This window comes from Plodia interpunctella, chromosome 26 (assembly GCF_027563975.2).
Source record: "Plodia interpunctella isolate USDA-ARS_2022_Savannah chromosome 26, ilPloInte3.2, whole genome shotgun sequence".
Lineage (NCBI taxonomy): Eukaryota > Metazoa > Arthropoda > Insecta > Lepidoptera > Pyralidae > Plodia > Plodia interpunctella.
The window spans coordinates 6,083,193-6,098,463 of NC_071319.1; the positions used below are offsets into that span (position 1 = coordinate 6,083,193).

Sequence of the window (15,271 nt, forward strand, 5' to 3'; positions counted from 1 at the left end):
TCTTTTTGCACCTTACCAAATCGCATTTTAAATAGAGTTGGCGCATATTTTATTTTCCTTCCACAACTGTTTCCTGTCACACTTTCATTTACATTGAATACTTTCATTATCTTTCCGCAGGATCTCCTTCCATCTTTTCTGGTTATCTGGTCTTCGTCTTCCTCTCCATCCAACCACATTCGTATTCATCCCCTTTTATGTTTGAAGTTCATAAAATAAAAATTATCAAGAGTACTGTGGCGACAATTCAAGGATAGAACGATACGACTTGAACATTTTCAAAGCACAACCAGTCATACATATTCGAGTTTATAGTTAGTAACTGTGGTTCTGTGGTTATTAAGTAAGTTTACATTACTGCACCATTAGCTAAAACACCTGGCTAAAAAGACACCACCAACGTCTCACAGTCTTTCATCAATACGCGCCATCTGGTAGTACCATATATCAGTACGGTAAGTTCTAAGCAAGAATGGCAGAGAAAGATATTTAAGATTCCAATAACAATGTAAATCGACACTGGCATAAATAAGCTCTATTGAAGAAGTTTGATTGCCACAAAGAAAAAAAGAAAAAAGAAAGATACGATTTGTCAGTGGTATGTCATCTTGACATCAACTTGCACCTTCCTCGTTAAATGTCAAAAGTTCGAAGGTTTAATTTTTTGCTTGCTCATTTTGAATTTAATCATCATTAACGTACCTAATATTTTTATTCATAAAATATTATTTCACCTTGATTATACATCTATTGGATGTGTTACGTAAAAAAATAAATTATGTTAGTTTGGTTCTGATCTCACTGCGTCACTGTTTTGTGTAGTATTTTTTTGCCCGTATTTAATTACATTCGTTGTGTGTTTTCCTGTATAAATATTCCATTGATTTATGCATTATTAGTTTTTACGATATTTAAAGCATCTGTTTTATAGAAATAGCCTTATTTTGCGTTGTTGTTTTCTCATTATATCGCAGCATTTGAAATAATGGTAGACAAAACAGGAATTATATTATCTGTGATCTTACACGTTACTGCGTAAGTATTTTTATTAATATTAAGTAATTTTATTTAAGCGTTTATTTTCTCTAATAAGGTCTGAACATGCTTTGGTTAATAAGGATATTGGTAACTCTGTGAAGAGTCTATTCCCTTAAATAGTATACATATAACGAGACCAATTAGAATTGAAAGAAAAATAATAAAAATATTTCTGTTTAAGAAATACTTTCTCCCATTAGTCGCTCCATATACAAGTTAACTGCTGTGCAGATTAAGTTGATTAATAAATGTCATAAAAATACAATCAATAATCAAACTAATTGTGTATACAAAATTTCATCTCAATCAGATAAAGAAATCAAAATACTTCCAAATTGATTTGCAAAATTCTAGCTGAACATAGTTACATAATACATTGCAAGTTAAATAAAAGCTTGTAGCATAATGAAAATAAATGATTATTTTCGTCCCAGTCACAATTTCACAATGAAAAACAAAATACATACCTAGTTAACATTTGCAGCCCATAACAATGAAACAATAAAAATTCAACATTCCAAGGTGTTGATAACTTGCCACAGTCTCAATAAGCTTGAAAGATTTATTTTTTTCCAAATCCATGTAAGATTTATTCATAGTAATGTCAAGAGAATACTTATATTTTGGTAAAGATAAAATAAACTCTACAACTATGGATTTTGATGAAATTTGGCTTTGTGACAATGCTACCTTTTGGTAGTAAGTTATGAAAACCGCCAGGACAGGCTAGTAAACTTATAAAAAAGCATATAAATATTTCAAAACTATGCCCTTGCCGTCAATGAAAAAGTAGCAATAGTGAATTATAACATTTATCGACACTAAACATTTGTCATGTTGAACTATGAAATTAATAAAATGCCAACTTTTGTATTATACCTTACGAGTCTCCAAGGTAAAATCAAGAAAGTGAGTTTGTTACACTTTCACCGTTACACTTTACCTATTCAACCAATCTTTTTGAAATTTTGCATAGATGTAGTTTGAAGTACGAAGAAGAACATAGGGTACCTAACTGTTGCCGTAGAAAATTCACGCGGACAAATGCTAGTAATTTACCCGAACAAAGCCGAGACAGGTCGCTAGTAATGAAATAAATTTGATCATCGCAGGGTGCTGCTGCTGGGCGCGTCGATATCCGCGGGGCTGTTTGTGATCCACGTGGCGGTGGTGCCTCTCATCTTCAAGTACTGCGAGACCTTCCGGCGGACCATCGTCTTTCTTAACTTTGGTAAGGCCACCTTCACACTAGCTGGTTTGTAAGTTAGTTTTAGACCAGCGGCTCTCAAAGTGGTCGTCTGTTAGGGCTAAGGTAATTTGCTCTTGGGTTAAGTTTAATTTAAGAGAATAAAAAAAAGTTTTGTAAAATATATCTTGTGACATATCTTTATTGTTATACTAAACCCGACAACAGGCCAGGATGAGAGATGCATTTCATTGTAATTTATTCTTGTTGTTTGAGTTATCCTTCCATGTCTAGATAGACATGGACATCTTGCCATCCTTTTGACCTCCTTGTCCGTCACAACGTTTGCCCTCTTCTTTATTATGAGAAATGTATTTTACCGCCAAAGTCACATATTTTATTAATTTCTTTTATTTCTTACCTAAACATAAAAAAATGGTCTTGATAAATTATTTTCCAAATAAAAAAGACTTTTTACTTTTTAAGTAAATAAATTGGTGAAAAGTGATGGTGGGGCTAGTGTGCGGCTAGATTGCGCCTGTACAGTAATAACTAATCTTAAACTTTCGCATTTCATTATTCATTGCTTCATACAAGTATTAAACGCGCACTAATAAAAGGTACGAGCGCGTATAATACCCGTAATAAGCAAATAATGAAACAGTAATGTAATGCAGTGCAATGGCCGCTGAAAATAGACTACGAGGAGCCGGCGAGCTGCGGCGTGGAGGGCGCGCGCAACATCCGCATCCAGTACAGCTCCCGGGTCGACGGCTGTCCGGTCAGGATTGGTCAGTGTCTAATTACGTTGATAGATAGATGAACTCTGCATAGCACCATTATAGAGGAATCATAACTTACAAACTAGGTATTCCAACAAAAATGAGAACAAATGCGGACTTATCGCAAATTCAATTTCTTCCAGCCAACTGTTTATTAGCTTCTGTTGTAACTTGCAATGTATGTTAAGTCTGTATTTTCTTTTACATGTAAATATGCTTCACAGTACATATTGTCGATATTTGAAAATAAATGAAACATTTGTTCATATCTTACTTGTGAGACATGTTGAAAATCTTTATTGTTATTTTGCGAAAATATGATTTTGTTTATTTTGTTGTAATTCTTCGTTCAAATCATAGATGGCGATATTAGAAAGTCAAACGCGCCATAGTTTGGTTTTCACCGTAATACATATATAAATTTCGAATATGTCACAGTTGTTGCTTACAAAGTAAATACATTCTGGGGAATTGTGTGTTTTATCTTTTCTTGTGGCGCCACCAAGCAACCGTATTCAACAGACATGAGTTTGTACACCAATCTGATTTAGATGTAGTTTTCATCAATCACCATTTGCTTCCGGTGAAGAATAACATCGTGAGGAAATGAAATTGATTATTTATCAGCTAGTGTCTTCATTTCACGAGACATTGGCAAATCACTCCATTAACGTCGCCCAGGAGATCATTGTGTTACATTCCACATTAATAGAAGAGTTTATTATCTAATCCGCAGGAATATGGCACATCTTACCAAAAACGGTATACGAGAGATTACAAGACAAGTTCAAACTAGTGGACAAGGAGGAACTCAACAAGATTCTGGACAAGGAACTCGCCAACTCCAAGACGCCTGTGATATTATACTGTCATGGTGAGGTTCATTCATAATCCAGCTATAAATAGTCTAAATGTTTATGTTATAAAAAATTGGCTGCTACTGCTTGTAAAAGTTTGACTACATTATGTAATGCAAAACTATAATACTTTGCAATACATTTCTTTATCTAGTGTAGAATAATTTGGAAAGAGGATTTTTTGGTTATCGCTAATGAACAAAAGGAATTGGTAAATATGTGTTGGTGGCGCTAATGTGCAATTATGTATCACTTTAAATGAAATGCATTAGATTATCGATATTCAAAATACTATCGAAACTCTAATTTCTGAAATATATTTTTTGTAACTTAGCACTCATTCGATAATATTGCCTCGATGTGGGTTCGATAGGCCATATCGACCGAAACGATATGCAATGCACTATAGGCTAGATGAGCAATAATAAAATGATGATGAATGAATTATTTTCCAGGACAATTGATAGTGAAACTGTCGAATTTTCGACAACTTTAGTACCTACTTACGTGAAAGCTGATCTGCACCCCTTGTTCCAGGCAACTCCAACTCGCGCGCCGCCTCGCACAGAATATTATTGTACAGACTTTTCCAAAAAATGGATTACCATACAATAGCGTTCGACTATCGAGGTGAGATGCTTCCTTGTTTCATTGTTCTGTTCATAAAATTTGTTTTCTCTTTTTATATTGAGTTATTGTAATGTTTATGAAGTGTTATGACTTTCTTACGGAGAATTAATTAATTCAAATTGGAACAATTTAAAGAATAGTTACGTCGTACATCTATGCGTGTTCATAGTTACATTCGCGGTTGTGATGCCTCAAAGCCCAGGGTCCTCTTGAAAAATAAACTTTAATTTTCGACAGTTTAAACTTTAAAGTTCGACCGAAGTTCAACAAGGCTAATACTAAGGAAAAACTGGAATCACACCACTTAGGTTGCGGAGGACCTCGGGTTTATGTTTCCGAGCGTCTGAGCCCGTCAAATGAGCAGCTTCATGCAGCTGCGCGACTCAAGGAAAAAGAGTTGCATTACAAGTTTGTATGGGTGCGTGATGGGCGAATATATGTTCGGAAAGATGAAACGAGCCCAGCTGTGCACATCCGGACAGTGGACGAGTTGAACAGGATGTGCTAACTTTCAATATAAGTTCGAAATGCCTTAGCGGATACAAGCGTCAAAATTCAACATCTGCTACCAAAATCATGGAGGAATGCGCACTAAAACAGACAAAATAAGACAAGAAATTTTTAATCACAATTAAACGACGTAATAATATTCACTGAAACTTGGCTGTTACCAGAAATACACGACATGGAGTTTATCGATCAGCTTTATAATGTTTTTAGAAGGGACAGATCACCTAGTGGGGGTGGCGGTGGTGTGCTCATTGCTGTCATGAAGAAATACACGTCATCTCGTATTCATACTTGGGAAACTAAACGAAGACATATGGGTAGTGTTAGATGTTAAAGAACAAAATCAAAATATTAAAAGACTGGGTATCTGTTGTTTTTACATGCCTTATCCCAAGCAAAATATTTTTGAATGTTTCCGTGATAATGTATCTTCTGTATTGGACTGTGTACTAATAGCAGGCGACTTTAATCTGAAAGACATTTCTTGGTCATCAGGCGATAACACTAGTTCAACGGTACCAAAAAAATATGATAATTCGCTTGGATATACTCTTGTTGACTTTATTGGCTTGAATCAACTAAACCAGTTAAATTACACTCGCAATGATTTGAATAGAACGCTAGATTTAGTATTAACTAACGTTGAAAGTTCTTCACTGCAAAAGCCATTATGTCCTTTAATTAATATAGGTCCTCATCATCCTGCTCTCGATATTTCACTTGACTTTACTATATAGTTATTGTCAAGGAAATCGCAAATCAATTTCAACTTTTACCGTGCTAATTATCCTACGGTTAGGGAGGAGCTAAGAAGGATTGATTGGCCCCTAAAATTCTCAAATACCGTTCATGTGGATGAAATGACTAATATATTTTATACTGAGATAAATAATGTAATTGAAAAACTTGTTTCTAAATATCAACTTAGATCATCTAAATATCCCCCTTGGTATAATACCGCCCTTATTAGACGATTTGCTGAAAAAGACAAATTAAGGCGTAAATATCGAAAATTCAAAAACCCTCGAGACGAGTTAGAGTTTAAATTACTTCGAGATTGTTGTAACCGTCTTGGTCTTTCACAGGAATGTTATTCAAATTATATTAAAAAAAACGGAGAACGCATTACAAACTAACCCAAAAAAATTTTGGAAGTTTTTAAATGATAGACGTCAAAAACTTCAATCATTTACCTTCTACCATGAAATACGACGATACTATTCTCTCTCGAGTCGTTTCGAAGTGAGACGCATCGAGCCAATCACATTGCGATGTGGTTGTCGTTGCGAATTTGTTGTTAATTGTAATTGGTTAACTGCGAATCGACTCGATAGTGATAAGTGTCAACCGCCACAGATGGCGGTACTTAGTTGTAAAAGTCATGTCATATGCCTTGAAAAGGCGTAAAATGTGTATAAAGGTTACGGAGACTCCACCAACCTGACTCCGAGCGAACAAGGCGTGGTGGAGGACTCGCTGGCGGTGTACGGCTGGCTGCACGACACTCTCGACAGCTACAGGGACGGTGATGATGTGGCGCCGCCGTTGTTCGTCTGGGGACACTCGCTGGGTAATGTACTTGATTGCTTTGTTTTCAATTTTAGCTTTCAAACCTTTCTAAGTACAGAACTTCGGAGGGTAAAAATTATATATTATATGGTCACTGTCTTTGTAGTTTATCTCTTTCTCTCTCTGATTTGGGCGTATTCCCGATTTCTTCCTTAGCCGTTGAGCATCGGAGCCCAAGATCCGCTTGCCTACGTTTGCGTCGACACCGCTAGTTGTCAGATCCACTTGTTATTCGTAGCAAACTTTATGTACCAATGCCGGCTATACATTAACGCGAAACAGTTTGCCCAACTTTGGCTGATTCGGAATATATTGCTGGTTTTTGATTGCGGCAAATAAAAGCACTCGTACACAAACTACGCATTGTTCATTCATACTGATATGATCTTTGTGACACGGTTGCAATTTGCAATGAATTTGGGTGGCTTGATGTCCTATTGTTGTACTTATCTAACTACGAATATTTCCCGATGTACAGTTATACAAGTTAAATAAAAGCTTGTAAATAGAATATGTTAATTTCCTATTATTCTGTGTACTTATTTGATGCTACGAAGAAACATATTTCTATTTCTATATTACAAATGGTACAGGCACGGGCATATCATCAAATCTACTCGGCAACCTGGACTCCCTGTCCGCCGAGCTTCAGGACCGCCGCGCCCCGCTGCCGCAGCCTCGCGGACTCATACTGGAGGCGCCTTTCAACAACATGGCCGATGAGGTCGCCAACTACCCTCTCACCATGGTTAGTATTTCTCTCTCATCTGAGCGTTTCCCTGTGTTTTCCGCAGCCATTGAGCGTTGGAGCCCAGGATCCGCTTTCCTACTTTTCTCCGCCACTTCGCACGGTATTCAGTTACTGTTCTTATCAGACTATTTGAATGAATCTTTGTCTTCAGAAATGTTGTACACACGTTTAGTTTGGATGACAATGAATGATTATGATCACTACTAAACTACTATCCACGGTTTACTGCACCGACATGTTTTTTGTCACACATTGAATGCAGTAAGATTTCTCTGACAACAATAAAAGCTTGTGTCAAAAGTGACACTTCCAAAAACTTAATTCATAGTTGAAATGTATGTATTAATTTATCCCCAGTTAGCAAAATGGCTGCCGTACTACGACTACGCGTTCATAGCTCCGTTCCGCCAATCGGAGCGCTTCTCGTTCCGCTCCGACTGCCACCTGTCCAGAGTGAACAGTCTTCCCATACTCATCCTGCACGCTAAGGATGACCAAGTTGTGCCTTATGTCGTTGGAGAACGGGTGAGCATAGCCTGCGATAGTTTTAGGTTATACGTTTCATAGCGTTCCCTCTTACGAAAGAAGATACGACGCCTGATAGTTTTAAATAGCAAATTTTTGTATATAAGTTATTGATATTTATCTACATTGTTCATGCTAAATTTCATCATTCTAGGTTTTTGAGTTTCCTCTGAAATTGCAAAATTTTCAACAATGGTTATATATTTCATTTTTTTCACAGCTTCTTGGGTCCATCGACCTCGATATTTCATGTAAATTTCATCTATATACGTGTACGCATTCCCGAGAAAAAGGTCCTTGACAGGCGGACAAACGGACAACAAGGTGATCCTGTAAGGGTTCCGTTATAACTCCGGAAGGTTCGTCTGTATCTGTGCCAAATTTCTGTTTATTACAAACAATTTATAATAAATATTGGTATGGTAACACGATTGTCTTACAAGTTTATAATCCCCAGCTGTACCGCACGCTGGTGGCGTCGCGCGCCGGCGCCGGCGCCGCCGTCACTCTGCACTCGTACTCCCGCGACCAGAACCTGGGGCACAAGTACATCTGTAACGCTCAAGATCTGCCGCAAGTCGTAGGGTGAGTCAGTTTGCATCAGAATTTTAATACACCGTAGAACAGTCGTTTTTTCAGCACTATATCTTTCATGAGAACAATTTTAAAATCGATTGAAACATTTACATTAGGATTTTACATTTCTACTAATACTACTAACAGTGTAAATGCGAAAGTTTGTGAGGATTTATGTGTGTATTTTTGTCACTCTTTCACGCAAAATCTTCTGGAGGAATTGTGAAATTTAGTACATACACTGATAGAATATAACCTATTACAACAACGGGGTACTTTTTATCTCGATTTTGCCACGGGTGCGAAGCCCCGGGGTGCAACTAGTTATATGTAATTTACATGTGTAATTGATCGTTTGTTTATAGTTATTGAATAAACCTAAGTATTGGTAATAATGGCGTAACAAACGCCAAAAATAAAGTTAAATAGCAAAGCCTACGTTACCTAGTTTATGCGTAATCGATATATGAAATGATCAGGCGCATTTCCGTACTGCAAAATTAACCATGCAGTTAAGAAGCATAAAGTTAATTGATTTATTGTCTTTATTTCAGAGATTTTGTGAACAGCCACAGATGAGCTGCGCAATGAGCTTCGCTTCGTCACAAACTCGTGTCGAGCTTACGTCGATATAGTTGTCCAATTTTAGGGGTCGTTCCACTAGTATCCGTTCCATTATAGACAATAATGCAGATTAAAATTTCAGAGCTTTGACAACCGCTACGGAAAATTCTACATTTACTTGTAAAATATTTAATCGTTTCGATGTAAATGTAGAGAAATGATTATTATCATAAATGATTTCACACTTTCTTTGTACACTTTCTGCATTCGGTTGTATAGTTAAAGGTAGCGATTTCATAGAAATCAAATGTGCCTTATTTTATCGCAAAACGACCTTGTACTCTTAAATATTTGCCAAATTTGGCAAATATTTAAGAGTACAAGGTCGTTTTAATGTAATATATATCTTGATGATAGGGTCTCATACATACCGCGTGGCGTTGTGTTTGTGATGTTATTGTGATATCAAAATGGCTTCTAACCTTCAATAGTAATTTCTTTGCCGTATATGACTTCGACTATTCTTTCAACGTTACGTCGATTTATAAATTCCTCTAATTTCGTAATAATGTTACTTTTTCACTTGATATCTTTATTAAATCTCTTTCATCTCTCGCATGTCCAATTGCGTTCAGGGCTATCATATAACACCTGACCAATACTCTCTGTTGCTATTTTTCCCTATCAGTTGCCTACGCGATGTGTCCCTCAGTCGCCTCGTACGACATCCACGGGAGGATATAATGTGGTGCTATTCTAGGACGGAACCACACGCCCATGTAACCATGAATTTGAAACGCTTTTTACTGGTTTTTCTGTGTTTTATTGTAATCAAGTCTAATTCGTCCAAAGGCCCCAGTTAGATTGTGATAATATTATATTATTTAATAATTAATTTATGCTGCTTTTATACTCTCTGTAATTTATTGTTTTAAGTTGAATAAATTCCATTATTTTTATTAGAATTTGTTTTTATTTCATTCCCAACTTTGTCAGGTTTTCTAGAAATATTAAAAATAATATTTGTGTTAGAAGACACAGATATAAGAACATTAATGTTCTTATATATGTGGTGGTTGGCCTCTGCCGGGGTGGGTTTTACGGTGAGGTCCACCGCGCGGTTTTTATTCCATTGGTATTTGCAAGTAAAAAGTATCTTATGCTATGTCATAGACAAAACCACGAGAATTATTCCTCTGTGGTAGTACAATCATACTGCACTATATTTTGTTCCCTTTACATCAATCTGTGCTTGTCGTGACGTAAAATGTCATTTAGAAAAATCTCCCCATAGTCTACGAAATGCCTATTTTGTATAAAAATTGAAAATGTTCAAAAAAATTGCTAAACAAAATAATAATGCATAAAAACGCTACATTTAAGTATAAGGAGCCAAAAATAGTAGTAGAAAATGATTGGGTAAGTACTCAATGCCTTACGAGTCAGTGCTGTAAGGGAATTACTACATAGTTGGGATGTTATTTCTTCCACTGTTTAATAATGTGAGGTAAATATAAGTAATAACGGGATTAGTTTGAAATAACGCAATCTATAATTATACTATTCATGATGTAGATGGCTGGTTTGTAGGGCGGTGATTTCTAAACTCTGTAAACAATTTCGCCTGATATTTTCAAATAGCAAAATATACTACCCGACATTAGCTAATAAAATTATTGAAGGGGACTGTTATCGGCAGGACTATTTTGATGACCGGTGCGTCGGTGACCGCTAGCCTGTTCGTGGTACAGGTGGCTGTGCTGCCGCTCGTGTTCAAATACAGCAAGTGTGTGCAGAGGAAGATGGTTTTCTCCAACTGCAGTACGTGTATGTCGATTGATAGTTAATTTTGCACTGGAGCCAGTACAAAGTATTGTTATCTCTTTCAACGTTGACATAGTCTAAATCAGTGACTCATCAAGAGTTCTGACCGCCCTAGGCTAATTATGATGATGCGCCATCTCAAATGCCGGTTCCGGCCGGTTCTATTTGCATTTTATTTTATTGTTTGGTCTGTCTAGTTGACATATTTAGGGTACAATGATGCAAGATCAAAGTGCATGTGTACAGATTCAGCACCAGCTGATCCTCGCGCCCTAGGCTGTAGCTAATTAGCCTAAGAGTTTATCAGGCCCTGGTCTATACGTATAGGTACGTACCTAAGAAAGAGATATACCACAAGTAGATATAGAAGTACCTTACATCAAAATGTTCTTGGGAGTATTGACTCATAGTAGTTTCAGAAGTGAAGTTGAACTAAATGGTTGTTTGTCCAGTAAATTATCCCCGTAATTTGGACTACGAGAATCCGGCCAGCTGCAACGTGATTGGCGGCCGCAACTTCAGCATCCAGTTCACTTCCAAGGCGGACCAATGCCCCATCAAAATCGGTGAGCTCGTTGTATTGCGATTTGGATGATGGCTTCGGCCAAACCTCGATACTGGCGATCAGGTCTGATTGTAAAAAAACTTATTTAAACCGACTTGTAAAAAACTTATATAAACCTGTCATTTTTGATGTAATTGATAAGCTTTTATTTTTGTCAAGGACATCTTATTACACGCAACGCGTGGCAAAAAAGCGGAGCGGATCCTTATTCATCATCAGGTCCATCAGGTCTTCCGCATCACAAAAATGCATCACCATTACAACTAAAGACAAGTGTAAAATTTCATGTCAGTGCTATTAGACGTTGAGGAGTTCAGATCATGGTTATTATAACAACACATTGTCATCCACACTAAATGTGTGCTTAATCGATCGAAGATATTTGCTTCAAAATTAAGCTGCAATATTCCACCTAAGCTTGTAATTAATCATAACCTTTCCCAGGAGTGTGGCACATCGTGCCGTGCTGCCTGTTCCGCGACATGTTCGTTATCAGAGACTACACCACCATCGACCCCACCCTCCAGATCCAGCTGCAGCGGACCAGGAATCCTATAGTGCTGTACTGCCACGGTTGGTAACTCTCTCTCTCTCTCTTTCTCATCTCCACATGTTCAGCTTGCATTCAGGACTGTGACGGTGAGAAGCCTGGAACCAGATATAAACCTCACAATTTTGAAGATCAGATTTTACAACCGGCCGTCTGGCTATGGGAGGGTTGGCGTCAGGCGTCAACCAAAGTTATTGGTATGCTCGCTTAGTCGCCTCGTAAGTCATCTACTGTGAGAGTGATCCTATTCTAAGACCCATCCACTTTTGCTGGCACCCACTTTTGAGGCCAATGTTTGATAACTCTTTCTCTTCCGAGCGTTCCTGTATAAACTTAAACTTATATGGCATGACTAGACTTCCAGCTAGGGTCCTTTCGATCTCAGTCGGAAGTCTTGACCTCTCAATCAGCATTTGCTTCAATAGTGTAACATTGATAACATCGTATTGCAGGTAACTCCAACCACCGCGCGTCGCCCCATCGCCTGCAGATGTACAAGGTGTTCCAGAGGCTTAACTTCCACGTCATCACCTTCGACTACAGAGGTTTGCTACTCTCCGCAGCTCTATGTGATCCATTTAATTCTTACATATTTGATAGGGAAGTGTCAATGAAACAACGGCTAAATGAAGACTGAATATTTATTCGGACGCAAAGTGGTGGTGTAAATCTTAACAGATACATAACAAAAATTCTTAAAGAATTTCAGTTTACCAGCGAACTCTTTGGGGGCAAGTCTCTGGCCGTACCTAGCTACGCCTATGAATAATTGACAAAATTATTGATGTCATAAGGTTACGGCGACTCGACGCCGGTGCGGCCGACGGAGCGCGGTGTGGTGGAGGACGCGCTGTGCGTGTACGCGTGGCTCATCGACTCCCTGGACCCGGAGAATAGGCCCCCTGTCATCATATGGGGACACTCGCTTGGTATGTACCCTTCATATTATAAATCAATATCTATACCTAAGAGTGAACCTCAGACTTCGATTGAAATACATTTTTGACGTCACAAGTTGAATAATGAATTTTGAATGTGAACCTTAATTTTCTTCCCGATTCGTAGTCATACTAATTTGCTGTCAGATTATGTATGAATTGAAGTAATGCAATTACTTCGATTCATACATTATAAGTCAGAGGAAATAGGATAATATAGATTTTGATATTTTTTAAACAGCTACTTTGTTATCAGGAACAGCGATAGCATCAAACTTAGTGGCCAACATGGCGAGACTGTGCGAGGAGCAGGGCGTGCCGGTGCTGCCGCAGCCGGCGGCGCTGGTGCTGGAGGCGCCCTTCAACAACCTCATGGAGGAGATTGAGAAGCATCCGTTCTCTAAGGTGATCTATATTGTTCTCATTGACAGCGCTTTGGGGCCGATTAACCCTTGACTTTCGGGATAAAAAGTACCCTGTATGTTATTCCAGGTTATATTCTACCCGTGTACCAAATTTAATAATCCATTCAGTAGATTAGACTATGATATGCATAGATTTCGCATGAAAGAGTAACAAACATACACGTACACAAACATTAACATACTTTAGTAGGATATAATACTTTTATTATCTCAAAAAGCTACAAACTCGAGCATTTCGGAACCACCACTGCTGAGAAGAAATGCCGAAAGAAACTAATTTAAGGCCATGGCACAATTGTCAAGATAATGTTTTTATTATTTGCTGGGAAATAAAAGAGATTGATAAAAATGTGTTGACGGCGTTAGTGTGCTGCTAGGTGAGGCCTTTGGACCTTAAACAGATGTTGATTGTTCCAGTTGGTGTCCTGGCTGCCGTACTACAAGGAGACCTTCGTGAAGCCATTCAACGACTCGTCGGAGTACTCGTTCACGACGGACCAGTACCTGACGGCCGTGCCTGCGCTGCCCATCCTCATCCTGCACGCCAAGGGGGACAAAGTTGTGCCCTACGAGCTCTCTGTTAAGGTGCTTTTTTGATTGACACGGTTTTATCACAATAAAGTTTTCACAATGTTCTGAAAAATGATAAATCAAACTGATAAATTAGGGTAATTAGCTATATTAGTAAATTTTGTTGCGTTTTTTGTTGCAATGACGTTGGGGGAATAGCCTATTCACGATTTTATTAAACATCTAGAAATTTTAGGGAAACTTTGTAGTGTTAAAGTGTCTATTCAGAAATACGTTCAGATTCATTTATTGCAAAACACAAGTTTGAAATGTTAGGTACATAGACAGAAGATAAGCACAAGTGACGTCCTGCGAGGGCACAGCAAACATAGGGGCAGTTATTTGACATATTTACTAATTGAATTTCACGATTCACTGCTCTGTTCTTCACCTGCGTGCGTATTCTGGCAGCTGCACGAAACGCTGGAGAAGTCACGCGCGCAGCATCCGCGCGCGGCGCCGCTCGTGCTGCAGTCGTTCGAGCGCGGCTGCGGGCTCGGACACAACAACCTGTGCGCCGCGCCCGCGCTCGACAACATCGTCAGGTACTCACTCTCGTAGCTGGTGGTTCTCAGAACGTATTGACCGCTGCGAGCTGCGGCCGCGCTGTCGTTACGATCAACGAGGAAGGAATCATTTCCGAAATGAGTCATTCATAAAATTTACAATATCACAGTATCGATTAATTATTTTAAAGTCGGACTTACCGATTAATTATTTTTAATTTTTATTTTTTTTCCTTTTGATCACAATCGTAATATGTTTCAGTATACCTTTTGACCATGTACTTTATGATGTACTTACATTGTTATATTACTGATAAAAAAATTATACATAAATTTATATTGAAAAAAATGGTAAGCCCTTCTGGCGCAATAGGGACCAACACTGTTTGAGTTTCTTTCGGCGTTTCTTCTCTGCAGTGGTCGTTCCGAAATGCTAGTAGTTTGTAGCTTTGGTAAATATCATTTAATTTAGAATATGACGTGAAAAAGTGTGAAGGCCTAATTTATGAATAAATATGATTTCGATTACGATTTCGATTTCGATTTCGATTTCGATCTCGATCTCGATCTCGATTTCGATTTCGATTTCGACAGTAAAAACACAGACAGCAACAGAAATTCACAATTTGTGAAAATTGTATTGTCTAACTATCACGGTTCAGGAAATACAGCGTGGTGACAGACCGACGAACAGCGGAGTCTTAGTAATGGTCGTCAGGTATCTCACGTCTTGTAGTCTCATGTTGGGACTGCTCAATGCCATATAGTTAACTTTTGTTCTACTTTTTTTCAGGAACTTTTTGACAAAAATCGGAGTGCCGCCGCCACAGACCAACGAGAACACACATTAATTTTTCTAAAATATTAATGTAATCGTAGCACAAAAATAAACTAATTTTAGTGAG

General features: G+C 38.1%; 2 protein-coding genes across 4 annotated transcripts; both read left to right on the top strand.

The window, feature by feature from the left end:
- The first annotated feature begins 628 nt into the window (after positions 1 to 628).
- On the top strand, positions 629 to 9,314 carry LOC128681162 (lysophosphatidylserine lipase ABHD12-like). The gene is made up of 10 exons (XM_053764822.2): positions 629 to 1,035; positions 2,151 to 2,269; positions 2,902 to 3,015; positions 3,743 to 3,880; positions 4,401 to 4,493; positions 6,424 to 6,573; positions 7,166 to 7,320; positions 7,681 to 7,848; positions 8,306 to 8,433; positions 8,979 to 9,314. Exons 1-10 carry the CDS (start codon positions 986 to 988, stop codon positions 9,001 to 9,003), a joined length of 1,140 nt encoding a protein of 379 aa, XP_053620797.1. The 5' UTR covers positions 629 to 985; the 3' UTR covers positions 9,004 to 9,314.
- Positions 9,315 to 10,241: 927 nt separating this feature from the next.
- On the top strand, positions 10,242 to 15,271 carry LOC128681094 (lysophosphatidylserine lipase ABHD12-like). Of its 3 annotated transcripts, none has more exons than XM_053764697.1 (10): positions 10,243 to 10,407; positions 10,688 to 10,815; positions 11,265 to 11,378; positions 11,822 to 11,950; positions 12,380 to 12,472; positions 12,722 to 12,856; positions 13,122 to 13,270; positions 13,708 to 13,875; positions 14,272 to 14,405; positions 15,160 to 15,271. In XM_053764697.1, the coding sequence occupies exons 1-10, from the start codon at positions 10,400 to 10,402 to the stop codon at positions 15,215 to 15,217; spliced, it is 1,116 nt and encodes a 371-aa protein (XP_053620672.1). In that variant the 5' UTR covers positions 10,243 to 10,399; the 3' UTR covers positions 15,218 to 15,271. The 3 variants fall into 3 exon arrangements, with proteins under 3 accessions (XP_064292915.1, XP_053620672.1, XP_053620673.1); XM_053764698.2 differs by having other exon boundaries at positions 10,688 to 10,809; XM_064436845.1 differs by lacking the exon at positions 15,160 to 15,271 and having other exon boundaries at positions 10,242 to 10,407; positions 13,668 to 13,875; positions 14,272 to 14,410.